The sequence below is a fragment of the Myotis lucifugus genome, unplaced genomic scaffold (genome assembly GCF_000147115.1).
Source record: "Myotis lucifugus unplaced genomic scaffold, Myoluc2.0 scaffold_65, whole genome shotgun sequence".
NCBI classification, from domain to species: domain Eukaryota; kingdom Metazoa; phylum Chordata; class Mammalia; order Chiroptera; family Vespertilionidae; genus Myotis; species Myotis lucifugus.
In genome coordinates, this window is record NW_005871113.1 from 3958237 (window position 1) to 3986156 (window position 27920).

At 48.9% G+C, this 27920-nt stretch overlaps 1 protein-coding gene across 1 annotated transcript; it reads right to left on the minus strand.

The window, feature by feature from the left end:
- Positions 1–225: 225 nt before the first annotated feature.
- VASH2 (vasohibin 2) lies at positions 226–27900 on the minus strand. The gene is made up of 5 exons (XM_023754814.1): positions 27625–27900; positions 18866–18954; positions 15288–15344; positions 14646–14736; positions 226–3258 (listed from the first exon to the last, which is right to left on the minus strand). Exons 1-5 carry the CDS (start codon positions 27898–27900, stop codon positions 3142–3144), a joined length of 630 nt encoding a protein of 209 aa, XP_023610582.1. The 3' UTR covers positions 226–3141.
- Between the last annotated feature and the right edge of the window lie 20 nt (positions 27901–27920).

The window sequence follows — 27920 nt, forward strand, 5'->3', positions numbered from 1 at the left end:
GCCTGTTGCCTCTTCTAAATTATTCCATTACCCTTTTCAGCTTTTATTACTTAGGCTGATGCTAAAATATAAGTGAATGAAGATGTGCCAAAATAGAGTCATGTTTAATGTAGAGTTTGAAAACTGGAAGAAGTCAAAGCTGAGAGAAAAACTAGTTGACTAGGACAAGTAAGTGGACAAGGAAAAAAATTACATCATGTCACATTTTTAGAAGAAAAACAATCCTTAAGTTTCCAGGATGGTTTTATTAAAGTCTCATGCTGTATAAACATATAAGTGATGAGAAAAACATGAACTTGAAACATGCACTATCTGGCATTCTCTAAAATACATTGTACAAGTTGTCATTTACTTAGAAAAATACCCACTAAAACAATCACAGTTTTCCTTAAAGATTTAAAAAAAATGTATTGGCCAGAACAAAGTCCAAGAGAATAAACAAGATTCTGAATTGTATGTCAAAAAAACTGTACAAGGTTGTACATAAAACTAGGTTACAAAAGCCTTGGGTATAGTAAGAATACTGAATTAAGATTTCCAAAGTTCTATTTACCAATATCTATTAATAAAATCCTTATGAAATAATTGACTTAGAAAAAGTGAAATGTTCATGATTTCAGAGTGTATAGAAAATACTAAATATCACTTTTTGAAATAAAGTGTACTCAAAACAGCACAACATGGAGTCTAAAATCAAGATTCCTGTCATTCATTTAAACTTTGCATTTATTGCCACAGTGGCTTAAGCATAAAAATTCTCTTACATAAATAACTTTTTCAAAACTAGATTTCAAATCATCTCCGTTTCATTTTTTATCTTTTTAAATTGTAGCCGGTTTCAAAATCAATTTTGGGGAGGTAAGTCATATCATGATTTTTTGTTCGTTTTGACTTAATATTAAATTACAGCATTAGACTTTACAAGTTTGGTTTCTTTCTCACATCTTTTAGAAATTAACATTCCATAGGCATTAAAAATAGAATGACAACTAAAACATCTTCCATGAATTTTCATGTTTCTGTGACTAACTCTTGCTTTGAGGAAATGATTAAAATCAAGAAGTTAGTATGGAAGAAATTGAATCATCAAGTCAATTGGCAGTTTTAAGGTTTATCCATCAGCATAATAGAAACAGTTTATATCCCTACTTTCCTCTTTTTTGTAGGAAACAAGAGGCTGTGTAGCTATGGACTTTTTGTATTTTAGTTGGGACAGTACTTAGGTAATGCTTAGAAAATCCTATTCCAAGCTCTTAGAACGATTGCAATGTTATAAGTAGTCTTCTTATATATAATAAAATTTCAGATTGATAGTATCGTTTTCGGCATGAGAATGAAATGATTTACTGAGTACTCTAAATGCACGTGGCCATGGGCTGCAAATGGGTTTGCCTTGGGAAGATATACAAAGATAACTCATTTTAAATTCTGCTGACTGATAATATATCCTTGAAGCAATTAAGTTCAGAATTGTTAACTTAATGCTATATTTTATTTTAATTGAGATGTATACCTACTTGCTCCTGTTTATGTAAAGACATTAGACTTCTTTTCCTAGAAAACAATACTTTCCAGTCATAACAGTGACTTTGAGGGTAACAAGTTCATGTGCAGATGGCTAGAGAATGAAGTCCTTTTGCTCTCCATGTCACCCTAAGAGGTAAAGAATCTGAATGAGCAGATTCTCATCTTTTTTTAACCCTTCCTAAAACCACCTCATCAAAGCCAGAGGGAAGCCCTGAGACTGAACTAACACTTTTGCTGACTAGCGGACTTCACTTAACTCTGCCTTTTGGTCTCAGGAGTTGGCGTGGTTACTAAGATAAAACAAATGAAAGAGAAGCTGCTATTGATAACATACAGACCTGGGATGCTGTTGGAGTTATGCTGTATGATCTGCAGCCGGAAGTCACTGTAACTACCATGTGCAGGCCAGATAGTCATACTGTGCTTCATGGACCAAGTCACGCTTTCCGGTGTAACATGGGACCTGAAGACTTTTCCATTTACAAAAAGGTCCCGTGCTTCTCTAATTCATTGCATTTTCCCAATACCAGTTCCTAAATGTCATGAGGTCATACTGAAAAGCGAGGTACTGGAAAATAATCCCTTCGCACCCCATTTGGTCTTAATATAAGACATCAGAACACGTCTCTCACAACAGTGAGTCCTTCAGAATCAAGGCCCAGCTCAGAATTTAAGGATCAGATGAAATGTGAGCAGAAAGATGATCTGTTTCTGAAGACCTGCTGTTTCATGCCTGGCTTCTTTGCCTTTCTGAGTTTTGTTATTGGAGGTAATTGCCATACTGCTAAATTTTCCCAGTACTGCGTGATCCCTTCTACTTTTGTAGAGGCTGCAAAGTTTAAATGTTAGTGACAGAACATAGACTAGCTCTCACTGTGCTGTTTTTGTTTTGTTTTGAAAGAACAAAAGCTGCTGTCAGTGAATGCTTTAAGAAAGAAGTGACTCCAAGATCCTAAAAATGGTTTCCCGTATTGCCAGAGAATTTCAGTGCTTTTTAGCAAAACACCTGCATATAATACCTTAAATCTCATCACATGTATGCACCAGGAAAGAATTCCAAACTTTGTGGCGGTCCCCATGGGAAATATTGGGGAACCCATACAAATAGAATATATAAAACACAAAACACCATTAAGCTTGCATATCTGATGTCAAAATGCTGAGGTAATATTGACGGCTTAAAAAAACACCCACCAATCTTTGCCTCTGTTATTGCTGCAAAAAACATTAATACTGATCGAGTTACCTTACTATATCAAAAGTGGGAGGGAGGGTTTCAGAAACATTTACTTGGTGAGGGATAATGGTGAAAGCAAGTAAAAGAATGGGGGTAAATGGAAAAATAGAGAACTACAGTGGCAGTAATATCCTTTCCATCAGGAGTGAGGGAGACAGTCCAACCCCAGTGGGGTTTATAACTTTAGCCTTTTCATGGTTGCCCCTTTGTGAATTGTTTTTACGTTGTTACCACTCACTCAGATTCTATTTCCAAGTGAATCCTTAAAAATAAAATCCACAGGTTCTTCATAAATAGTTGCAGTTCCTCCTGAAGATGCTGGGTAAAGTGCAGAGAGAAGCACCACAGAAGCCCTCTGGCCGGCTGGTATGGCTTGCCTAAATCCGAATCTGATAGCCCACTTCGTTCAGAGTGCTGAGGTCAGCCACTTTCTTCTCAGGCAGAGCAGGCCTAGGGATAAAAGACGGGGTGGGACAAAGGGATGGGACGGAGAAAGAACATTTTTAGTACTTTCAGGGGCCGCCTCTACTCCGTTTTCCTAATCCTGAGATATTTGCCCCGCCCCACTCCACCAGCCTCAGCTCCCAACTCTGCCTCTTGTTCTTGTCCACCTTTTATAGGTTTTAAGGAACATTTTAAAAAATATATTCCTATTGATTTCAGAGAGGAAGGGAGAGGGAGAGAAAGATAGAAACATCAATGAAGAGAATCATTGATTGGCTGCCTTCTGCATGCCCCCTACTGGGGATCGAGCCCGCAACCAGGGCATGTGCCCCTGACTGGAATCAAACCTGAGACCCTTCAGTCCACAGGCCGATGCTCTATCCACTGAGCCAAACCAGCTAGGACAAGTCTTAAGGAACATTTTAACAGGCTTTCAATCTAGAGTTCAAAAAGATGTACGGGTTGCTGAATGAGTTTGTTCAACTTTAAGCCTGAAAATTCAGTCACATTCTAACTTGTGGACCTCACAAGGGTCTAAAGAATTATTACAGTGGGACTAAAAATTGGAGCCAGAGTCTCCTCGAAACCTTGGCTTCCTGGTGTCTGTGCCCTGGGGGAAGCCAGCAGCTGCAAGAGGTCTCAGGTGACTTGGTCTCAAGGAGAGATGCTGTTATCTTTGAGAGAGGGTTACTACTCCAGACTTGAATGTATATCATCAGGTGAACCTTTGAGAATACATCTGAAAAAGCAGGTCACACTGCGAAACCATTCAGTGGCAAAACATCTTTCTTCCCTAAACACACTCTCTACGGTACTTTCCAACAGACAACTACACGGAAGCATTTATGTGTCTTCCCCGCCTCGGTGTGCCTCACTTTTAGAAAATTCAGTCATCAAAAATTCAGTTTCTCAAAGATTACGTTTGAAGTACTCATAGCTAATCTTTACTTTCCTAGAGCAATTAAAATATGATTTCCACACTACCTCTCCCAATACTGTGACTATGTAAGTATATATTTCTTACCTGGATATAAATGACACCTGTTTTTAGCAGATGGTTTTAATGCGCTGTATGGCAGAGCCTGTCAGCTGCCCCTCAACATCCACTCTTCTCCTTCTTCCTCAATAAAGACAGCCCTGATTTCTAGCTGGGCACAGAGCTGCCCAGAATACAAACCATGTTTCCCAGCCTCCCTGAAGCTGGGCGTCGCCTTGGACTAAGTAGACATGTGGAGTGGCCGTCAGTTACCAGGACACCTGTTCAAAGGACACCTGGCATGTGCCCTTCACCTTCTTTCCCTTTCCTGTCTTTCTTGGGGAAGTGACAGCTGGGGCTGGGCCCTTCAGGTGGCTCTCTGAAGAGGCAGAGAATAGTAAGAGCCACCCCCCCACACCCCCACCCAGTTGAGCTTCTTTCACATACGGTGAATCATGGCTAAGCCACAGCTTCAAGCTAACCTTCCCCACGGCCAGGGGAAGGTTATCCTAACTGGTCCCATTTCCCTCCGTTAACTCATGAATACAATGCGAATGTGGACACATGCGAGGAACAGTGAGTGCTAAGTAGGCCTGAAGGTTAGTATTTAGAGAACATGTTTAGAGAACATAAGGAGAACATGTTTCTAGCAAGTTCTCTACAATTCCACTCAGGGCAAGCTGCCACACCCTAAATGAAGTCCAGAGACTGACTTCTAAGACAGTGGTCGGCAAACTGCGGCTCGCGAGCCACATGCGGCTCTTTGGCCCCTTGAGCGTGGCTCTTCCACAAAATACCGACTTCTGTGCGTGGGCTACGAAGTTTCAATCGCACTGTACGTGCGCGCCCGCACGTGGTATTTTGTGGAAGAGCCACACTGAAGGGGCCAAAGAGCCACATGTGGCTCGCGAGCCGTGCTTTGCCGACCACGGTTCTAACAGGCCATCTCTTCCCTGGAACCCTATGTAGGACCTAAGCTCTGGTGGCTCATCAGCTCTCCGGTTGTCTCTGAAAATGAAGCAATTCCTTGTGTTTAACAAGACAACCCCTGTCCCATGGCCCTTGCAGTACCCACCAATGAGCTCACCCAGGTTCTATCTAAACCCTTCTTCCTGGCCTGGGACCTTCCTCCACACCAAGTCACACCTCTTTTGAAACTCTCAATGTGCTGCCCTTCCTATATAACAATACTGCTGGTAAGACACCGGCTTACTATTGTTTTTCAGGGGTAAAAAGAAATCTGCACTCACCTATATTTTCTCTCCCTCAGTCCTGTCACCAGCAGTGCCTGCTGGAAAGTTGGTGGCAGGATCGGCTACAGGGTAGGTCAAGGAGAGAACAAAGCCTCCCCACTCAGCCCTGTAGTGTGGGTGTCCCCAGGGTACCCGCAGCAACCAATCACAGGCACACCACCTCCTCAGGGGCTCACTTTGGAGCCCCTCAGCCTCGTGGAACAGAATTTTCACCACATTTCTCATAGTTTGTGTGTTCCTAACACTCCACCATTTACCTTTACTCATGTTCTTCTATTGGCACCCTTGAAAATAAATGCACTTTAATTTGGGGTCTTTGGCCTCCGTTTTCTAACCCTTCCCTGAGCATTTCCACCAGCTCCCCCACGCCTTCCAGGTGCAGAGACATGTCCATTATAAATAGCTTTTGTTTATTAGGCCTTACTATGTGCCAGGCATTGTTGTAGGAGAGTTATATGGATTTATTCTCACCATAACCTTATGGGGTCGATACAGTTACTAACCATGTAATAGAGGAGAAAACAGAGGCACTGAAAGTGAGGGAACTTGCTCAAAGCAAAGTCACATGGCTAGTCAGTGGTAGAGCCAGAGTCTGCCCCCAGAATCTAAAGCCCATGTCCTTAACCAGATGCCAACCGCCCTGTCCTCCGCACCGCACCGGAGAACGGCGCCCCGGCCACGCCTGCCCCCTCACCGTGGCTCCGGAATGCCCTCCCACATGTCTTCCTTTCTGTCATCCCTTCAAGGCCCAGCCCAAACGCCCCTTCTCCCGTGAAGAATTTCCTGACTTCCTAGGGCATTTCCTTTTGTTCATCGGTTCCAGCATCCTGCAGCTTCCTAACCTTGTGCCTGCTCTGGAGACTGTGATCAGCTTGAGAGCGGGACCGAGTAAATTCATCTGTGAATCCCCACGGTTGAAAATCCCAAATCTCTCAAAAAACTGGTCCAGTTCTCACTAACATGCAAATGGGGGACAGGGCTTCATTCTGTTCCCTTTACCGGGGGCTATTTTCGTTTTAACAGAGACAAGGCCCTGGGCCAGAAATTCAAGTCACCATGACAACATTCTAAGAATCAATAAGTAGGAAGAACATGTTTTGTCTTTTTTTTCTGTATAGGAGAGGCTTTACCTCACCTTGGAAGCCACTTGGGGAACCTGCCTCCTCGGAAAGCTCAGTGTGGTTCTGCAGTGACAGGTAGTGTGAGGGCTTCCGAAGGAAGCGGACTACTAGGCTGTACCCCTGCCCCTCCTACGTCCCCATAGGTACCCAGAAACTAGGGGAGGAAAAAAGACCAATATTGGCAGGAAATGAGAATCCCAGTGAACTGCCTGGAAGAGGAAACCCTTGTCTTTCACAGCCACTGGCCTGGCGAAGGGGGGAAGTGGGTTATCACAGTGCCACCTGCCTGCAGGCCCAGCCAGAAACGCCGCTCCGTCCCTGCCAGCTCTGCTCAGGGCCAGAGCTGGCACTACTGTGTGGGCAGAGGCTCTTCCAAGGGCTCCCCCGGCTATAATTAGAACATTGCGGGGGATTTATTTTTAAGAAACACAAGCACCAGGATGACTCAGCCGTGTCTGCACTTGCCCAGAACCTCTCATCACAGCCAGAGTTATTCTTTTAGACGGAGTAATATATTTCTCCAAACCCCTCCCCAGCCCCAACAAGGAAAAGAAATCAAAAGATTTTCCTTTGAAAGGCTCTCAGGCCGCCTTCTGTTTTACGGGAAGAGGGGGCGGGGTCTTTACGTTTTCTCTGCGCACTCTGTGGAAGGAAATCGGGGGCACACCAATTGGGGGTAACCCCAGCTGCGTCTGTTCTCACGTCAATGTATCCAGGGAGAACTAGGGTGATGCTCGATGGCCCGGTCCCACGTCTACGCTGAACCCCAACCTCGGGCCTGCAGTCCAGGGTCAGCTGAGACGGGCTACTCAGGAGGCAGGTTGGGGAGGAGAGGCAGTGGCCCCAGAGAAGGTATTCTGTGGGAAATTCTCCCAGCATTCACCACTGCTGCCTATGCCTCGACATTGCAGGGATGTGGACCATCTCTGTGCCTCAGTGCCCGGAAGAGCTTCGGCCGGGATGTGGATGCCAGGGAAGCCTCAGAACCAGAAAGTGGGCAGCATGTTGGGGACCCAGCTGGGGATGACATCGCATCCTGGGGCTGAATGTAGGAGTTGGTGCGTGTCTCTGAGACTTCAGGTTTAAGAAAAGCAGCAGTGCCCAGCCGGCATGGCTCAGTGGTTGAGCATCGACCTATAAACCAAAAGGTCGAGGTTCGATTCCCAGTTGGGGGCACATACCTATATGGCGGGCTACATCCCCAGGGTGGGGCATGCAGAAGTCAGCCAATTAATGATTCGCTCTCATCATTGATGTTTCTCCCTCTCCCTCCCTCTCCTTCTCTCTCTGAAATCAATAAAAATATATTTTGAATAAATACATGAAAGCAGCAATAAGTGGAAGGCAAGCCCCCAGGGTTCCCCCTAAACCATGCAGTCCCTTCCCGGCCCCTCTGCCTCCACTCTGCTTGGCTGCTGTCAGGACGCGTCAGAGGACCCGAGTGGCAGCGGGAAAGCAGGGCTCCTGAGACCCGCTCGCCACTTACGCATTCACAAGAATTGATTTAGCAACATTTTGTGCCAAGAACCTTCTAGGTCTTGGGTGCTCTCAGTGGAGCCAAATCCATTCCCTTTCTTCCCATGCAACTTCACCTCTTGCTTCTCCCCCTTCAAGTGTGAGACACTTCAGGGACATGGGACCTCTGGGTCCACTCAGGGCTGCCTGCTGGGGACCCACCGGCCACCAGTCAGTCCATCTATGCTTCTCGCTCCTGTCTCCCGAGGTCACAGCCCCTTAGGGTGGGGTGCACGCGCCCATGTGCTCACCTGCACGCGCCCTTACAACCAGACACTTGATTCTTTGTGGACTCAGGATTCTAGGAAGGGCTGCACGGAAAAGGTGCAGCTCTAACATCAGCCTCTTAGTCTGTTAAGGACGTGGAACAGATGAGGTCAGGGCGGTATTGGCCCAGCATTCACAAGCTCAGCGGGAGACCCCAGGCTCTCCTGTCTTGTCGAGTCTGGAAGGAATCAGCTCAGGCCAGGCCCCGATTTAGGACTGTGGCCTATTTGGGTAGGCCTCCTCTGCAGGAACCCTGGGATGGGGACTGGTTCCTTCACACCTGTCACCCTCGTTCAAGGCCAGTCCTGCTCCTCGCTCGCATTCCTTACTTCCCAGGACTGTAGACACCGTTGCTGGCAGCTGACAGGGCAGACAGCTGAGGCTGCAATGTAAATAGAACTCGGCCAAGACAGGGTTGGCTCTGAAGAGCCTCTCCAGCCCTTTGCCCTTTCCTCCAAGCCCTCCCCAGGCAGGAGGCTCTGGCCGGAGACCAAGAGCCATCAGCTCTTGAGATTCCAGGGCACAGCTTCGGGGCTCTGATCTCACGTCTCCTTTCTGTGGCGGAGAACCCTCTAGGACCCAACCCTGTCTGACTGTCTACAGTGGTCAGCTCTGGAGACCTGGCTCTCTGCCTAAGGCAGTCTCCCCTGATGAGGCCCATCATTCCATCTTGGTTTCTCCAAGCATCCCCAGGGACCCTGGGCCATGTGAAATCCCATGGCGAGCTGAGCTGGGCAATCCTCTGAGCTGGAAACTACCTTCTCTGGGAGTCTGGAAAGAAACCCCACACCATCTTGGAGGTTTTACTTTTCCTCCATAGCTTTTCTTCTCTCTCTCTCTCTTTCTCTCCTTCTCTCACTTTCTCTCTCTCTCTCTACACACACACACACACACACACTTCTCCCCCCTCTCTCTTCCCCTCTGCCTTCCATGCTAAAGAAATTTTCTCCTTCCCATTCTTGGGGATCTTTTCTCATTTGGGATCTAAACAGAATGACTTCTTGGGCCCCATTCAACACATTGTCAATGTGATTAGACCATGGAACCAAATGGATTATCTGTGACTTCATTAAACAGCACCAGACTTGGCCCTCACTCAACCAGATGTCTGGAGACATTTTCCTGATCCTTCGCCACAGGGTGCAGTGGGAGTTCCATTGTCCAGCTTGCGGCCCAGCAGTGAAAGGGGACCTTGTATTAAGGGGGGGCTGACTGACCTCTGCAACCCTGAGGGTGAGCAAAGCCCCCTAAAGCCATGACCCGCCACTGAGATGGGGACATTGTGATTTATAAGAAGAAATATTCAATATGGGCTTCAACCCCATTTTCAGCACAGAGCTCCTAAAACCACTGGAATTTCCCAAGTGACTAGAGCACTAGGCACATCTTTTGTAGTAAAGAGGTGACTGTGGAGGGGCTCCTGGCTGGGGGCGGTCATCAGAAAGGCCAAGCCATGATTAGAAGCTTGGAATTTTTACCCCTCCCCATTCTCTTGAGAAGAGATAAGGGCTGAAAATGGAGCTCATGATCAATCATGCCTCCAAAAATTTCCCAAAAGTATGGGGTTCGGAGAGCTTCCAGGCTGGTGAACAACATCCACACTGGAAGGGTGACAGGCCCAACTCCATGGGGACCTCTCACCCTATGCAACACTTCATCCTGCTGATCACCTGTGTTCTTAATCAACTGGTAAACACAGGTGAGTTTCCCTGAGTTCAGTGAGCCGCTCTGGCAAATAAACTGAACCTGAGGAGGGGGCCCTTAGAACCTCTGATCTAGAGCTTGTTGGTCAGAAGCATCAGTGATAACCTGGGATTTCGACTGGCATCTGAAGTGCATGTGTTGGGGGTAGTCTTGTGGGGCTGGGCCCTTAATCTGTGAGGTCTGACGCTACCTCCTGGTAGGTAGTGTCAGAACTGAGTTATACCCAGCTGGTAGGTCGTGTCAGAATTGAGTAGGACACCCAGCTGGCGTCACCGAGAATTGCTTGGTGTGGGGGAAACCACACATCTGGTAACCAGCAGAGAGGACGTGTCTGTGTGAGAAGTGAAGGAGGCACACAGGAAAGAAACAGCAGGAAAGAACCATGGGGTTGGCCCCTTCACAGAAGGATAAAGACGGGAATTGTTCCCTATAGAGTGAATGACGAAGAAGGCAAATCAAAGAGGAAGAAAAAAGAGAGGAAAAGAATCATGAACAGCAACGAAGAGTGAAGGAGGGACAGAGGACAAAGGAGCCAGATGGGGGAGAGAAGACAGAGGTTCTGGTGCGTCCTCAGTGACTCTTGCTTCAATTTGGAAGAACGTTCCATGTGTCACTCCAATGGGTACGAGTTGCTTCCATGCTAACACAGACAGGCCAGCCAGAAAGCCACTGTCCCCTCACCTCTATCCTCCCAGGTCCAGGTCACAGGCAGCAAGCATGGAGCGAGGGCTGTCAGAACTGGAAAGGACCCCAAATGGCATTCGGGTTTCTCAGTGGGGCCGCTGCTGCATTTTAGGTGGACTGGTTCTTTACTGGGGAGGATGGTCCTGAGTTCCCTAGGACATTTACGGTCCCTGGCACCCCGGGACCCTAGAGGGGAGCACCCTCTCACTTCCCCTCCCACCGCATTTCTAACCCTTCTCCAGAGGGCGTCCTGGCCCCTGTTGAGAACCACTGTGGACGCCCCTCTGTGAAGAAAGAGCTAGGAGGGAACTGACTGTGAAGACAGAGGTTTAATTGAGTTCACAGGAGACCTTTTAAACAGGGATCTCAACCTCCATTTCCCTGTCTCTAAAAACCACAGGAACCACTCGACTGTTCCGCGTGGAAGGTGCTTTAAGCTCTCCTCAGGGAGAGAGTATGAGAAAGGACTGGTGGGTGGAGAGTGGGGGAGTCGTTTCCCTCTGAGACTGTCTCAGCTGGCGCTAGTGCACCCTTTGTTACGTGCCACTCAGCTGACTGTCAACCCAGTGACACGGATCCTCCTTGCCAGGATTATTCCGACAAGTGCAAAAATAGGGAGGAATGCAGGGCTGGCAGAGGCTCCTGCTGCGGGGAGGAGGGGAGATGTACAGCCACTAAAATTACCCACACACAGATGGCCTGGGGCCCCACAGCTGATGGGCCTCTTGCCTGTTAAGGCATTTTCCACTCTCTGGGCCACTCCTAAGCCGCATCATGGCACCCAACACATTTAGAAATGACTCGATGGCCTTATGTCATTGCTGAAATAATAACTCGGTGACAGAGTCCCCAACCCTACTGCGCCCTGACCATACTATAGTAGGGTCCCCAGCGTTGGCGGAATTATTGAGTCATAACAAAATTCGTCACTTTCTCCTCACCCACAGCAAGGTTACCTGGAGAAAGGCCTACGAGATGAAGGCCCTGGGCGAGTGAAAAGCTCCTTTTCTCTGGACACACCTCTGGGAACCGGGGTGTTGGGGTGCTAGTGTGGCCCCTGGCGGAAGCAGGGATCTAGAGAGGGAGGGAGGGGCTTGGGGCTTTAGCTCTTCCGGTGATCCTCACCTCTCGCAGCCCTTCGTTTCTTGTCTGTGCCCAAGGGTCAAATTTCCCTGAGTTCGGCAGTGAGAGCCGAATTACTCCACCCTCCCCACACTTTCCTTAAATCAGGTGTAGGAGGAACTGGGGAGAGAATCTTCTCTCCTGTATCACATCAATCCATTTTGAAACTTCAGTCAAGATATTTGTCCTCTAGGGCAAAGAGAAAAGAAATGGCAGGGGCTTCCAACACCAAGAATAACCATAAAAAAAAAAAAAGACCCTACCCTTTTATGTAATGATGTTTACTTTGAATTTATATTAGTTCACATAAACACTCCATCCATGCTTTTGTTCTGGCCCTCCGGTCCAGTTTAAGAACCCATTGTGGCCCTCGAGTCAAAAAGTTTGCCCACCCCTGGTCTAGCCCCACAATTCTAAGTTGTTGTTGTTTTTTAATATATATATATTGTTATTGGTTTCAGAGAGGAAGGGAGAGGGAGAGAGAGATAGAAACATCAATGATGAGAGAGAATCATTGATCAGCTGCCTCCTGCACACCCCACACTGGGGATCGAGCCTGCAACCTGGGCATGTGCCATGACCGGGAATCGAATCGTGACTTCCTGGTTCATAGGTCGATGCTCAACCACTGAGCCACCTTGGCCAGGCCTAAAAGTTTTTAGGTAATCCCTGTAACTTAAAGTAAGGCTTGAATTTATAAATTTGCACAGGGTCAAGTCTACTGTGTGCATGACTGTCGTAAAGCAAGATGGCCCAGGTGCACTCGGACATCCATCAGCAGGCCGTCTGAAGGGAACTGTCCACCCAGCGAAGGGTCTGCGTTTGTGATCTCCTTCTCTGATCTCCCCCAGCAAATCCCCAACAACTGTTCACCCCCATTAAACTTGCAGGAGGCTCTGCCCAACAGCTGTGCTGCCTCTTGCCACGGGGGGGAGTGGGGCCCTGAGCCAACTGCTGCCCCCACCCACCCTGGTCCTGCACTCCTGCTGGACTCCCCAGACACCCCTTTCATCTCTGTGAGAAGCAGGGAGGAGGTCTGACAGGGGGTTGGGGAGGGGCTTCTGTAAGGCTCAAGTTTCCACTCTTGAAATGTCAGCCCGGGCACCTGTGGACAATCTTGTTCAGACCAGGCCTGCCAGTGCTCTGCAGACTGCAGAAGGGCGGAAAGTCCCCTTTCCATAAAAATGTCCCACTGTCCCGTCTGATTCTCAGCCACCCATCCTTCCGCTCATTTCTGTATCTCCTTGCCGGATTACCTTCTACCTTTGGAGTTGTCCTTGTCAGTGTCGTTTATGGGCTTTTTGTGTCAACTAGACCAAAAAATAATGAGATTTCATCCTTGAGGTTTTTCTCTTCTCCATGAACAGCACCTGCCACCCCTTGAACACACGGCTCCCAAAGTGGCATTTCTGGCGCTGAGCCCCTCCTGAGCTCCACACTCCCAATACCCCACCCGGCATCCCACAGGCACCTCAAATCCAACACAGCCAAATCTGAACTCATCTCCCCATAAACCTAATCCTCCTTTTTAAGTCCTTCCCTTGGACTGTTGAAGGATCATCCCATCCCCCGGTTTTCCAAGCCAGAAATGTGGAGTCACCGCCTCTTTCTCCTCTAACTCCTCACATCTGATCGGTCCACAAGTTGATGACACCCCCAACGCCTTCCTCACCTTCACTGCTGCTGTCTTCGTTCACATCTGTGCTGACGTATCTCACCTGTCTGTCATTCTCACCCCTCCAGCTCCTCCTGCACAGACTGTCGCTTAATCCAGAAACCTGTATTTGCTGATCCCTTCCTCATCAGCTTCTACACCTAGCTGGCCTCCAAGGCCTGCAAATTCTATCTCCTTCATATCTCTTCAAACTGTCTCTCCAATCCATTCCTGTTGCCAGGACCATGGTTCAAGCACCACCATTTCCCTCATGTAACAGCTCCTACCTGGCTCTGCAGATCCAGCCCCAGCCTTCCCGTCCGCCTTCAACCTGCCCTAAGGATTACCTCTCTGAAGCGCACCCCTGATGATGTCACAGCTCTGCTCCAGAGCTTTCACCTGGGCTGCCCATTGCCTTTTTGCAAAACGTCACACTTCTTGGCACAGCACCCAAGGACCTAACTGGTCTGACCTGGGACCACCTCTTAAGCCCACATCTTGCCATGTTCTCTTGGTCACAGGCCCTTCTAGCCAACACCCCAAAGGACTGGGAGTTTCTTTGCTCTTCTATCAGATCATGTTCTACTGCCTTCACCACTAGTACGTCAGTGCCATCACAGTTTTCTGGGCCATATTCAGCTGAGGAGCCAGGAGTGTGGTGGAAAATGGAACAGAGGGTGTGAGAGAGACCAGACCTTGGTTTCAGCTCTATGTTCTGCAGTCAGGACACTACACCACTACACGGTCTCTTCCACAATCCACTCTCAGAAATTTCCCTGGAGATGGGTTTGGAGGACCCCATTTCCCCTTGAGTGCCTTTCCTGTTGCGAAGCCAGATGAATGCAAAATACAATGATGCACTCTCTCTCTGCACTCTCTCTCTCTAGTCCCTCCACGTTAGAATTCTCCTTACGACTAGTGAGGCCGGCCTAAGAGCTGGCCCTGACACAAGCTTTAGCTAACAGGTTACAGTGATGATGGTCCAAGGAGCCAAGCTCTGATTTGGTTCAACTCCAGATGGTGGACATTAAAGAGACACAACAGGGGAGCTTAGTCATCACCTCTGTGGACCTAGGACATTAAAAGCACACCAGCCCCACAGTGAGGCCACCGTCCATCTGTGGATTAAACTTAAGCAAACATAACTTAAAGGATACATGCCCAGGATGACAGCTTCAAGGCATTTAATAGGCAAGGACTCTCGAGTCATTTCTTTCGCCGTTTCCATTAACCTGTAGGATAGAGCACAGCAAAGGGTCTCAGGACTTACTTAATAATGCAACTTGTCTGTCTGTCAATCGGTCAGCATGCCTGTCCTCACACTAGGCACCATGTAGGAATACAGAGGGAAAAGGGAGGACCCACTTTGCAGGAGGGCACCAAAGCACATATGCACTTGGCAGAAATAAAATCCTAAATTCTCCACTCCTCTCTCCAAGAGCTAGTTCCTGGATGTTAGTGGCCATATTCCATAGTGTCCTCCCATTGCCCCTGGACTAGGGGCATCACATGGAGTAAAGGAGGCCACATGAAACACATTTCATAGGCATCCCCCACCCCCTGAACGAGTTAGTCTCCACCACTGAGCTCAGCTGTCAGGGTGGTACAGACCCAAGCCCCACCTCCAACATGGCCCTGGGTCACCCCCAATCCACACCCCGTCTCCACCCCTTACAGACCAGGAAAGTGAGCACTGGGATACAGGGATGGAGGGCGGGAGAGGGAGTTAGCAGCTTTCAGGTAGGAAAGAGGTCACCTGGCCCACAGATCATGCACCACTTACCCACTCAGTGGCCTCATTTTTCTAATTTCAAAGAACTGCGTCCCTGTATGATTGTATCTGTGTGAAGTATGTAAAGGGAAAGTAAGAGAAAACTCCAAAGTCCCAGGAATCCAACGGAGGAAGCTATGCATTGATTTCCCAATGAGAGGAGGAAGTGAGAGCTTTCCAGGTGTCCAGTAGCCAGAAGGTAGTCAACATCCTCCACTGTCCTGCCTGGAAATCTAACTTCTAATTTAGGCCCCAAAGCACCTTGGACCTTTAGAATAGCCATATTCAATCTGCTCTGTATCCTGGTTAGTTGAATACATGTCTTAATTCATCTACTAGACTAAAAGCTCTTTGAGAGTTGGGACCATTTGTTTATCATCTTTATATCAACCATAAAGCCCGGCATAAATCTAGTGAATGAGGAATAAGTAAATGAATGCGTAGACAGATGGATGGATAAATAGATGGATAGATGGGTGGAAAGGTAGATGAATGGATGATGGATTAATGAATGGGTGAATGGATGAAAGGAAGAAAGGATGAATATAATTGATGAATGGAAGGGTGGATGAATGGTTGGATAGATAGAAGGGTAAGTGGATGGGTGGATGGCTGGCTGGATAGATGGATGAATGAAGGAAGGAAAGAAGAAGGGAATAAATATATACGGAAGAGTAGATGGATGGCAGTAGAGTTTCTCAGACTGCAGCAGAGCTTACTTTCATTTCATGCCTGAACTGACACTTGACATTGATTACTAAATGTGAGATGACATTATCCACAGCCTTGGATTTAGCTAGTTGCCCAGACGGTCTCAGGGACTGGAGAGCCTGCACCAGGTCATTCTGAATGACAAAGATTCCCTAATGTCATGCTCTCTTCTCTGAGACTGGATCTTAATTTTTCTGAGCCTGAAAAACGTTGCTTTGTGCATTTCCCTATACTGCCTCAAACAAAATTCTATTTAAAAAGAGCATGTTTGGGAATTGCTAATGAACCGTGAACTTGTAGCCCAGGCAGGGAGGGTGTATGAGGTTAGATGTGTGCCCCTACTGTGGTGGAGGCAGCTGCAGAGGGTGGTGCTAAACACCCTCCTGAGAAGGGCTGGGAGTCCTCCCTGCCACAGATGTGCTTGGCACTCAGACACGAGCACACGGAACCACCACCTGAGCAGCTCATTATAAGCACATTCTGTGCTCGACCTTGGGAGATTTTGATTTCAGGCCATGGTTTTAACCCTAAATGCCATTCAGAGTCACCTCATCTTGGACTGTTAAATTGGAAGTTCCAGGGCGAGGACCAGGGGCTGATTTTAATAAGCACACAGTTTGGAAAGTACTGGCACGGACATAAGAATAACCAATAACAATATAGGCTTGCCTAGTTTTTAGAAAAATAATATACAAAACCCTAGATGTAGAAGAAAAAAAATCTACTCTCATTGTTAGGTGATTTTTTTACTTTACCAAAGATGCCATTCAAACCATGAGATTCTGGTATATTTAGAGTAGAATTCAAATGGCAAAAATGCAATGCATATGCCCAACTTTCCCTGTATGTATATCTAGTTTGTACATCTTGTACATAAAGTGAGACAAACTCACGGTAATAAAATAATGAAAAATTATCTGGCCATCTTTTCTCAATTCCTAAGAGTTTTCAGCACCTGCAAGTGAGCTGGGGAGGGAATTCCTATAAACATTGCCTTCAGGGAGAGAGACTCACAGACCGAGTGTACCAACAGCACAATCAGTGACACCTCTTCCCAGAACACAGTGCAAAATCAGCACTCCCGCTGGCCAAGACCCTGAGGCTGTCAGACGGGAAGGCAGGATTTGTCTTTCCATATCGCTACTACCCACTGCACACATCTATAGTCAGGACTGGCCCCGAAAGGTCCCTGTACTCTAGCACCGGTCATGTTGCTCAGGACAAAGCAATAGGAAATCCCAAGGAACTAAGTGAAAGTCTGGACAGAAGCTAGAACAAAGACCACCCTCTGCTTTCTTTATGTGGTGGCTCCAATGGTCAGGTGACAGGGAGCCCAGTCCAGCAGCCGGCCGGGCCTTCCCTTCAGTCAGTGACCTGGGTCGGTGATCATCATAATGCATCAGAGAAAAGTGCAAAAGCAGCTCCTTCGGGGCAACAATGAATACCTGGCTAAGGGTGTGCTGCTGGGTTTACCAGAGAATGCAAATTCTCCCCACCAGGCTCATTCTCTTTCATCTCTGCTCAAGTGGTCCTTGTGAAGCCCATGTCATAGACAGAAGGAAGGAGCCATTCTAATTTCTGTTGCTTTCTGGAATGTTCTGTGAGGAAGTCGGTCACATCCAGGAAGGCTCAGCTCTTGGGGTCCAAGTCTACCCTGGTAGGAGTTTATGCTTCTGGACCACACAAAGCTCCCTAGGTGGGGTCCCAGTTTGGGGATCAATACACTCCCAGGGCTGGAGCAGAGGGTGGCGCTACCTTCTCCCTCTAACACCGCTTCAGGATCCCACTGGGAAGATGCCCTGTGGGGGAGTTCATAATCTGTAAAGTGGAAACTGAGAGGCTAATTGAGTAATCTGCCTACCCAAACAGCAGAACTGGTGTTGTTCCCACCTGGTAGTATTCATCCCTTCAAGGAAGTCACAATAAATCCACAGGAAAGGTTCTTGCCTATAGCACAGAGAGCACGTGGGATACAGGCCAGTGCCCGTGAAATCCTTTCTGCTACATTCTAGGTCTTTAGGGAAGAGGCCAGAAGAGGCGTGGCATCCTGGACAATGTGCTGGGGGTCTACAGGGCGTCTGATGCTGGCTTAGCTCTGAGATGCTACCGACTTGCTTGGGCAAATGGCTTGTCCCTCTCACACATACCTCTGCCAGCCCAGCTCCCCTCTGACTCCTATCCCTGATAAAACACCAGAGCAGCCAGTGGGCCATCCGCCTCTGCCCCTTTGTCCTGACAATGTTGCTGCCACAGACCCTCAGAACTGATCTAACCTGACTGCAAACAACCTGGGAACCCTGGAGGTGAAGAAAAACAGTCTGGCTGGTCTGAACCCAGCCTGGACCCACGGGATCCCCAGCTCTATTTCAAGCTCAAATGAGGGGAGAGAGCCCCATTCAGTCACAAGGAACGGAGTAAGGCCACCAGTTGAGGCCACTCGGGGAGCCAAAAGCAGCGCCAGCTGGGCCTCCAGTAGATTATGAGCAGTCAAGATGAAGGCAAAAAGTGAGAGAGGAAAGAAAAGGAACAGAAGACTAGGAGGGAAGAGGGAGAAAGACTGCAGAGGAAGAAAGAGGGAAAGATGACTGAGGAGGAGGAAGTGGAGAAAGAGGAGCTGGAAGGCAGAGGGGCTCGAGGTGGCCCACCACTGTCTCGCCATCCTGGCTCACATCCTGCTAAAAAGGGCGGGGTCTGATCATTGTAATTACATCCTCTGTTATCCCTCCTTCTAGACTCTCACATAGTGGCCTCCCTCCATGCCGGCCTCACCAACCTTAGAGAGTATTTGCTGACCAGCTGGGGAAAGACAGGCCATCAGGCTTGCAATCACCATGCCCATCCCCTGGCTGTGTCTGCTCAGACCCTCGTGGGAAGGATACTGTAGTGTCTTCATGTAGTTCTGAATTGCCTGGAGCCAGTCTGGGATCGTCATCGACAGCCTGTAGTTTGGAACCTGGGGTATTGAAGGCTGCAGAGAAGTAGAGAGAGATCTTTTTGGGGCCCAGTGCTTGGTGGCAGGCCCAGGAATGAGACCACCGGAGAACTGCTCCTGGGAGCAGATGGCCACCCTGCCATGGTCACCTGTTCAAGTGGTACCTCCTGGACAAGGTTTCCCCACACCAGCTGGTCCCCTGCTGAAGTCCTCCCTCTCTGCATTCCTTCTACACACACTCCACTGTGGGTCACAGTGACTCTCTACTCTCTATGGCCTTCTGTGTATTGTGAGTGAGAACACAGCCAGCCTCCCAGGGAGCCTCAGCCATTCACTGAGGCCAAGGACCATGTCTTATAGTGTCCCCCACTGAGCCTGGCCCAGGATGTTCACAGAGGCGCTCTATTAACCCTCACATTGTTTACTGCATGACTGAACCTTTTGCTGCATGGTTGGTGTGACCCATTCTATGTGCCCCACTCCAGGGCACCATTGAACGCAAGATGAATGGTGCCCTGAAGAAATGCAATATTGGGCGCCTTGGCCGCCATTTCTTCTCAACACCACTCCCTGCAATGCCCATCTCCTCCCTCCTATGAGTCTAGAAGACCCAGATGGATGAGGAAAGAGTCCCCTCTTGCCTTCACTCTTCCCAGGTAAGTGCAGCTCCTCTGACTCATGAGCCACCTCACCCTTTTCCCCTTAGGGCCACCCAGCCACCTCTTGGTTTCCTAGTCTGCCTCTTGGTCAACATTCACCAAGTGTCTACAAGTCCTGCAGGGAAGAGTGCTAAGCCCTGCAGGGAGGAGAAAGGAGCAATGGCAGGCAAGGACGCAAGAGGGGGAGGTAGGCGCCTCTTGTCTGGAATTTAGAGCTCAGACAGCACTCAGCGCTGAGCAGGCTGCCAACGAGGCTGGGAGTGAGAACAGGCTGGGGCTTCCAATCCAGTCACTCCTGGGAAGTGAGGGACGATTTTTGCTTTCTCTCCCCCTGTATGTTTCTCAGTCTCTCATCCTCGGCCTCGCTGGTGGGGTAGGGCCATTGGGGGCAGAGGCACTCGGCTCATGTGGGCCTGAGGCCCCTGCAGTGCGTTGTCAGGAAGGAGAGGAGGCTCCTGCAGGCCTATGTGCTTAGGAAGGAGCAGAAAGGGCCTCGGGACAGATTAGTTCCATCCTGGGAGAAAACAGGGAAAGGGAGGCCCTGGGGATTTAGGGCTTAGCTGATGGACAGTGAAGCTGCTGGTCAACTGACTTGGGGACAGTGCTGGGCAGCCTGCTGGGAACCAGAGCTCTCCCAGCTCCCTGGGTTCAGGCCCCAGTGAAGCTGGAGGGTATGCTGGCCCTGGGCCTGAGGAGGGTGGGAGGAGGAGGGGGAATGGAGAGGGCTGCTCATACTTCTGTACCCCAGGCTGCATTTACTTATAATGCTACTTGACATTCTTTTCCTCTCTGTGCCTCTATTCTCTCTTGGCTTTGAGACTTCCTACTTCACAGCAACTGCCCCTTCAACAGAAAGGAAACTAGTCACACTTCCTACTTCACAGCCAAGGTGCTGTGTGTGTGTGAATGTAAGAGTGTGTGCACACACAGCTGTTCTGTGAACTACATTTCGATTACAACATATCAACTCAAATCACATTCTTGTCTTGGAGAGTCTTTTTTGGGAGCAAATTGGAACATTTGCTCACATGCCCCTCACCCTCCCCGACACACACACAGTCAAAAAATGAAGTGTAGCTGTGGCCTGTGTCGCTCAGTTGGTTGAACATCATCCCATGCACTGAGAGGTCGCTGATTTGATTCCCAATAAGGGCACATGCCTGCTTTGTGGGCTCAATCCCCAATAGAGGGCATGCAGAAGGCAACCAATCAATGTTTCTCTCTCATTGATATTTCTCTCTCTCCCTCTCCCTTCCTCTCTCTTTAAAATCAATAAAAACATATTTTTTTAAAAAATGAAGTGTACCTTTGTGTTTTCTGCCCTAACAAACACCAAGAAGTATCTGGCTTGTCCTTATTTTTGTGTGTGTGCAATAACATCCACTGATATACCCAAACCGGGAATTCTGTGTAAGAACGTGTCAAAAATTCCGCAGAGAAGCAGAGAGAGAAGGGGAGATGCGCACAAACATCTCTTTAGTACTTGCTGTGTTCCCAGCTCTAGAGCAGGCACAAAGTGGGAGGGGCACAGAGAGAAAGGCAGGATGACACAGTTTATTAAGTCATGAGCATGCTTCCACACAGAAGAGTACCTATTTAATAGAAAAGCTGGTAAGCACAGGGAAATGCCCCATAGAAGCACGGGCCACCTGAGGGATCCCCAGAGGGGCATCTGTTGACCACAGCCCTGAGGTGGCCAGAGAAACGGGGTTCTGAGTCAGCCGGCCGTGGGGGCCAACCACCAAATTATTTCAACTCCAGCAAACCCAACAGAGCCCACAAGAGCCGGATGACGGGGTGGGAGTCAGGCGGCAGCTGGTCCTCAGAATAGAAGCTCAGTGGCGCCCAAAGGTTTTTAAGAACAGCTGCCTGTTTACCTCAGCCCCTGCTGAGAGCGAGTGGCCACATTCCCCAAACCCCAGCTGAGGAGCAGAGCTGTGGCAGGAAGAGGGGCCGAGGCTGCTGAGGGGATGATGTCATCTGGCTACAACTCTGACATCTGGGAGCGCTGACTGAGACTCAGGCTGGGACTCAGCTCCCAACCGGCCCCTCAGGCTGCCAATGCCTCCACAGGACGATGAACTATTAACCAGGTGGGCTCCTTCAGTTGTGATGACGCGTCCAACACAACGAGGTTGGAGTCCCTGCTCTGTCACCTGCTGGCTGTGGACCCTGGTCAAGCTACATGACCTCTCTAAGCCTCTGTTACCTTCCCGATAAAACAGGAGAATATCACCTACTCCAAACCTGCTGGGCTGGCTATGAGGATTCTATAACCTACGTATACAACCTGCACCTTGGGGCTTGGCACTGGGTGCTCTCTAAGTGTGAGCTGTGTTATTATCGTCTGAAGTGTGCCTTCAGGGGCGGACAACGGGGAGGCCTGATATGTCTTCACTTTTCAGGAAAACAGAATCAGCAGCACTTGAGTCCCTGGACACTCGGGAGCATTCCTGAGATGCCTTCTCACCCTAATAAAAGAGGATGAAACCATCCACTTCCCTCTGGGACCATGCGTTAACCTCCTTAATTCATGAAGTGTTCACACAAGGTGATGAGAAAACTTTGGGGCCTCGAGAAAAAAACAACTGGCCCGGCTGGCATGGCTCAGTGTTGAATGTCAACCAATGAACCAGGAGATCACGGTTCGATTCCTGGTCAGGGACCGGGTTGCAGTGTTGGGTGTGCAGGAGGCAGCAGATCGATGATTCTCTCTCATCATTGATGTATCTCTCTCTCTCTCTCCCTCCCCCTTCCTCTCTGAAATCAATAAAAATAATAAATCAATCAATCTGTCCTTTTTTTTTAATGGCCCCAAAAGGTAGAAGCAAACCAGGTGAATGAATAAACAAGATGGGGCATGTACACACAATGGGATATTATTCAGCAATAAAAAGAAAGGCCATTCTGGCACATGCTACAACAGGGATAAACCTTGAGGACCTCACGCTAAGTGAAATAAGCCAGTCGCGAATATCGTTCAATTCCTTTATATGAGTTTCTAGAATTGCCAAGGTCATAGAGACAGAAAGAAGAAGGGTGGTTGCCAGGGGCTAGGGGTGGGAGGGAGGAAGAGGGAGTTTCTGTTTAAGGGGTACAGAGTTTCAGCTGGGGAAGAAGAAGAGGTTTTGGAGATGGAAGGTGGTGATGTTGCATGCACAACCATGCACAAAACCGAACACTTAAATGGTAAACTATATGTTATGCATATTTTACCACAATTTTTAAATGGCCGTGAAAAGACAATTCACACAAAAAAATAAATGCAAATAGTGGATAAATATTTGAAAAAAAAAGTTCAAACTCACTAATAATTTAAGAAATGCACATTAAAGCCAGTGCAGAATGTCAGTTTCACCTCTCCATTTAGCAGGGATGCTCTGAAGCGTGGACACTCAATGCTGACGGGGATGCTCCCATACAGCGGATGGGAGTGTAAATTGGTACAACCGTTTACAAAAACAAAAAGCCCAGGGCACACTCCTTTTGTTTTCTCCATGATGGGGGACCTGAGAGTCTCTTCTCCTGTCATTTTCCTGCCCTATTTCACCTGAAACGCCAGCCTAGATTTCCCATGGCCCCTCCCCTCAAGATTCCCACCTCCTGCCATCTGCATCCAGTCCCCTCAAGCCACAGCCCCGCTGACGGAGGCAGGATCTAGAGGGCACAAGTCAAAATGACCCTTTCCATACTATGCCTGTGGTCAGGGGTCGGGGAGTGGGAGGGGGAAGTGGAGTGGACAGGAAAAGGATTGCTCAAGAATAATGATGAAACAAACCACAGGCAAGGTTTTTATGGACAGACTCAATTTCACTCCATTCTTGCCAAATACAATGACCTGTCAGAAGAATGCAAGGAGCCCAGCCAGTATGGCTCAGTGGTTGAGCGTCAACCTATGAACCGGGAAGTCATGGTTCGACTCCCTGTTAGGGCACATGCCCGGGTTGTGGGCTCAACCCCTGGCAGGGGGCGCACAGGAGGCAACCGATCAATGATTCTCTCTCATCATTGATGTTTCTCTCTTTCCCTTTCCCTTCCTCTCTGAAATCAATAAAAATATATTTTTTAAAAAAAGAAGAATGCAAGGAGAAGGGATGTGGATGGACACAAGTGCATATCATCACCATGTGGGAGAGAAGCGGGAGCTAGAAGAGGAGCCAGGGAGGCAGCTGGAACCCCAGGTACCAGGGATCTTTAATAAGAGAGAACAAGGACAAAGCAAAGCCTTTTGCTGTCCCTGCTCTGAAAAATACACTTGGCAGACACCAGGCAGAAGAGTCTCCTGGAGGAGAGCAAGGAACATCACTCATGAGCCCAAGAATGGCCCCAGGCCCCTGCATCAGCAGCAGCCTGGAATCTGTTGGTGGTAGCCTGCCATGGAGGCCCAGGGGCCACAACCTTGGGCTGAGCAGGAAAGACCAGTGGATGGTCTTGAATGCAGAACAAGGGAGGGAAGGAGCTGCCCAGTGAACCAGCAGGGGGCAGGAGTGGAGCCCTGCTTGCAGCAAAGTCTCACCTCATAGCATTTACCTCTTCACTCAGGCAAAGCTGCGTCCTCTAAATGTGAATTACTTTCCAATTTGGGATCAACGTGAGAATGAGGCACAAGAATGTGGGTTCTGAAAGAAACAGCCCAGCTGTTTTTTTCTTGGGCCAGTTCCCTCTCTGCCCCTGGCTTCCCATCCTCTATCATCCTCCACCTGGCTTGAGCTGCTTTCTTGCACTATCCCTAAAAAACCCTGGCCTTCACCTACACAATTGTTAACTCCAGATGTAGCAACCAGCAGAGAAGGGGTCTTTGGTAGAAAATTTAGAAGGAAGATCTCAGAGCAGGTGAGCTCCTCCACGCCCCAGGAGGGGGTACCTGGACCTTCGGGCAGAACTTACCATGGCTGCTAACAGAATGCCCGGCAGTCAAAGGAAGTAACATTCAGTCCCCCTCTTAGGCCTCTGACACCTTCCCTCCGCCTACTTCTTTGCCAAATTCAGTTGCCAGAAAACATAATCTCCCTGAAACTCTCCAACCCTTCCACCACTTCCTCCTCTTCTCTACAAATTCCTCAGTAAAGCATCGATTTGGTTAAAGGAGCAAAGGACTTGGTCCCAGAGGGAAAAGTCTGCCAATCTGAGCGCAGGAATAGCCCTTGAATCCAAGAGGAGTGGCACCTAGAAACAGGAGCTTTTGAAACGGTCCCCATCTCAAAGCCTGTGTAGAAGTCAAGGTTTGGGGAATGTGGGGACCAGGGAGAGGTAGGATCCCATGATGGGGCAGGGGGTGGAGAACCAACCATTATGACACAATGTAAGAGAGAGAAATGTTAAGTTCTTTACTTAGGTTCAAAAAGCCAATGACCACGTTCGGGCTGGGGTTGTCCTGGCTTGGCAGGAGTTCAAACGTGACCTACGAGTTACTACAATAGTATTAATGTGGCCCTGGCCAGGTGGCTCCATTGGTGGGAACATCGTACCATACACCAAAAATGGCTGTGGGTTCAATTCCTGGTCAGGGCACATACCTATGTTGAGGATTCAATCCCTGTCAGGGCCCATAAGCCTCCTCTCTCTCTCCCCCACTCCCTTCCTCTCTCTCTCAAATCAATAAAAACATATCCTCTGATGAGGATTAAAAAAAAATAAAAGTGCAATATGGCCACTCTATTAAAAAAAAAGAGAGAGACCACTCTTTGTTGTTGTTAATCCTCACCAGAGGGTATTTTTTTTCCATTGATTTTTAGAGAGAGTGGAAGGGAGGGGATGAGTTGGGGGGGAGGGGAGATAGAGAGAAAAACATTGATTGGTTGCTTCCTATACACGTAGATCAAACCCACAACCCTTGGGTGCACTGGCTGATGCTCTAACCACTGAACACCCGGCGAGGGCAGGGGCCACTCCTTTTTAAGAACACAGCATTCAGCCACAGTATTGGAGGTCTCTGGAAGTAGCAATCTATGTTCTAAGCTGCTCAGACAACATTTAGAATATTGTTTTTCATATGTGCTTATTTTAGGGGACTGACTGATTTCAAACTAGCCACTGTCCTAGAAAGAAGGCGAGAAGAGTGAGTTGATCTGGGAACTCTAACAAATAAGAAAAGGTGAAAGGAGCTACCTGTGGACAAAGGAGACTAAAGGAAGGTGCAGACTGACAGATGTCACAGTTCTGAGGACTCGTAATTCCGTGCACCTCTGGTGTCACACAGGTCAGCATTAGAACCTGGAGACCCACGGGTCATAACATTATGGAATGTGAGAGTTGGAAAGAACTTTACTTGAAGTCTGGCCTACTCCCATTGTATAGATGAGAAAACTGAGATCAGAGGTTTTAAGTAAGCTAGAGGTGGCACAGCTAGGACTGGAATTCAGTCCCTTCCTCTCTAAGAGCCCCGTCTAGTGACATTCTAGGGAGCTGTGAGTAGCAAAGGAAGTTGGCATGTGCTACTCTGGCTCAAAGGGCAACACAAGAATCCGTGGTGACATGTGACTAAGGGGAGAGAAGGAGGACTTCTGTTCAGTCCCAGGAAAGATTTTCCCACCAATCAAATCTGGCCAGGCCTGGGACCAGCTGCCCTGGGAGGCAATGAGCCCCCGGTTCTCAGGAGGTCTTCAGAACGCGGAAGGGAGATACTAACATTCCCTGGTTCCCATCGAGAAAGGGGGTCACTGCACACAAAATCTGGAGAAGGATGAAGCCACAATTAGAAGCGGGGTCGCCGCTGAGGGTGCAGAATTAGAAAGGCAGCACGGGGTGGTAGGAACAGGCCTCTGTTGCCTGTGGCCACCTCTCCTCCAGGTTTAAGGGCTCCCAGCTCGTCCTTCAGTAAAGAAGGCTCACTTAAGTATGGACAAAGCCCGAACCACAAGCCAGGACCAACGTTGTTCTCATGCTCAAGGAGGTCTCAGCAAGGGTAATTACGGCTGACAGGAAAGCAGGCAGGACTCTCCTTGGGCACAGTGAAGAGCTCCTTGACCGGCAGAGTAATAAGACACTGTGACTGACTGCGACAGGAAGCTTACCGGCTGGGCCACTTCTCCCAAGGGCACACACAGCTTTCTGGCCTGTAGGGCTCAGACGCTCAGGTCACCAGATGCTCCAGGTTGGGGACTCGACCAGATGGCCTTCCAGGTCTCAGGTCTGGCATTCCTAGGCTTGCCCAGGAATCTTCTCAGCCATGCCAGTGTCCCCAGGGTGCCAGGGAAACCATCTGCCATGCTACAACCCCCCCAGGCTCTGGCAGCATTTCTCCCCCAGGTTTGCATTTTATGTTTCATACAGTGACCACTGCACATCTCCCTCCCTCCGTCTTGCTAAGTGATCCTTGGCCACCAAACCCAATCAGCTCACTGGCTTCTCTCCAAAGTAAAAAAAGTAAAAAGAGTTCTACTCCCGAGCCTCCTTCTCAATCCAGTGAGACTAATTCATCATGTCGACTGGAACGTCCCCTTTAAGGCATGGCCAAAACTTCTTTTTTTTTTTTCTTGGAGCCCAGATAAGCTGGGAAAAGAGAGATAGTTCACTGTTTTTGCAAGTTTCAGAGGTGAAAGTCACTGTCATAAAAAAAAAATTGGCAAAAAGTCTAGAAATGATTCACGCTGAGAAGTCTGACTGGTTGAGTCAAATTCATTCACAGCCTAATAAATCATTTGCAAGGGGGAGACTCCAAAGGGGAGAAGCAGGGTGGGATCCCTAGGGGACCTATGCATTCTTGGCATCGCCGCTGCAACAGAGCGGCTACAGCTCTTGCTGAAAGAGGATGAACATGGGGGTGAGTAAATAAATAATAGAGTTTGGATAGAGATTCAAGGAAACCTTGGCACAAGAGACCACACAGTCCCAGGACAGCCAGCCCCCACCTCCCCCTCCCCCATTTCTAAGGCTTCCAAGACAAACATCTCAATTAAGCAAAGGGACTGGGGATGGGGGGGGAAGACTGGAGAGGAAGGGTGTTCGTAGCAGAACCCGGGACGTGGATAGTGCCTCTATTTGCCCTGTACAGACCGAAATGGTCCCCTCGCCGCCCACCCCACCCCCCTCCTCGGAAGCCACTGACCTTTGCCAAGAAGGCGGCGTTCCTGATGGCGCCCACCATTTCTCCCCCTTTGGGGTGCACCTTGGCCACGTGCATCCACATGCGCTCCCAGGTGTGGCTGTCGATGGGGAAGCCGCTCTTGTTCACGTGAAAGAGCACCCCGCCGTCTTTGTCCTCCTCCTCGGAGCCCCCGCTGGTGGCGAGGCTCACGGGCCGCGCGTGGCTGCTGCGGGACCGGGTGCCTTTGGCGCCTTTGGGGTGGGGGCAGCGGCGAGTGTCAGCCGCGGAGCCGGTCATGGTGGGGCCGGGGGCCGGGA

Excerpts from the sequence above, each read along its gene's own strand:
- VASH2 (XM_023754814.1), bottom strand. The coding sequence starts at position 27,900 with ATGACCGGCTCCGCGGCTGACACTCGCCGCTGCCCCCACCCCAAAGGC. Across the intron at positions 18,955-27,624 it reads ACGCCGCCTTCTTGGCAAAG|CCTTCAATACCCCAGGTTCC; the intron begins GTCAGTGGCTTC and ends ACTTCTCTGCAG. Across the intron at positions 15,345-18,865 it reads AACTACATGAAGACACTACA|ATACAATCATACAGGGACGC; the intron begins GTATCCTTCCCA and ends TACTTCACACAG.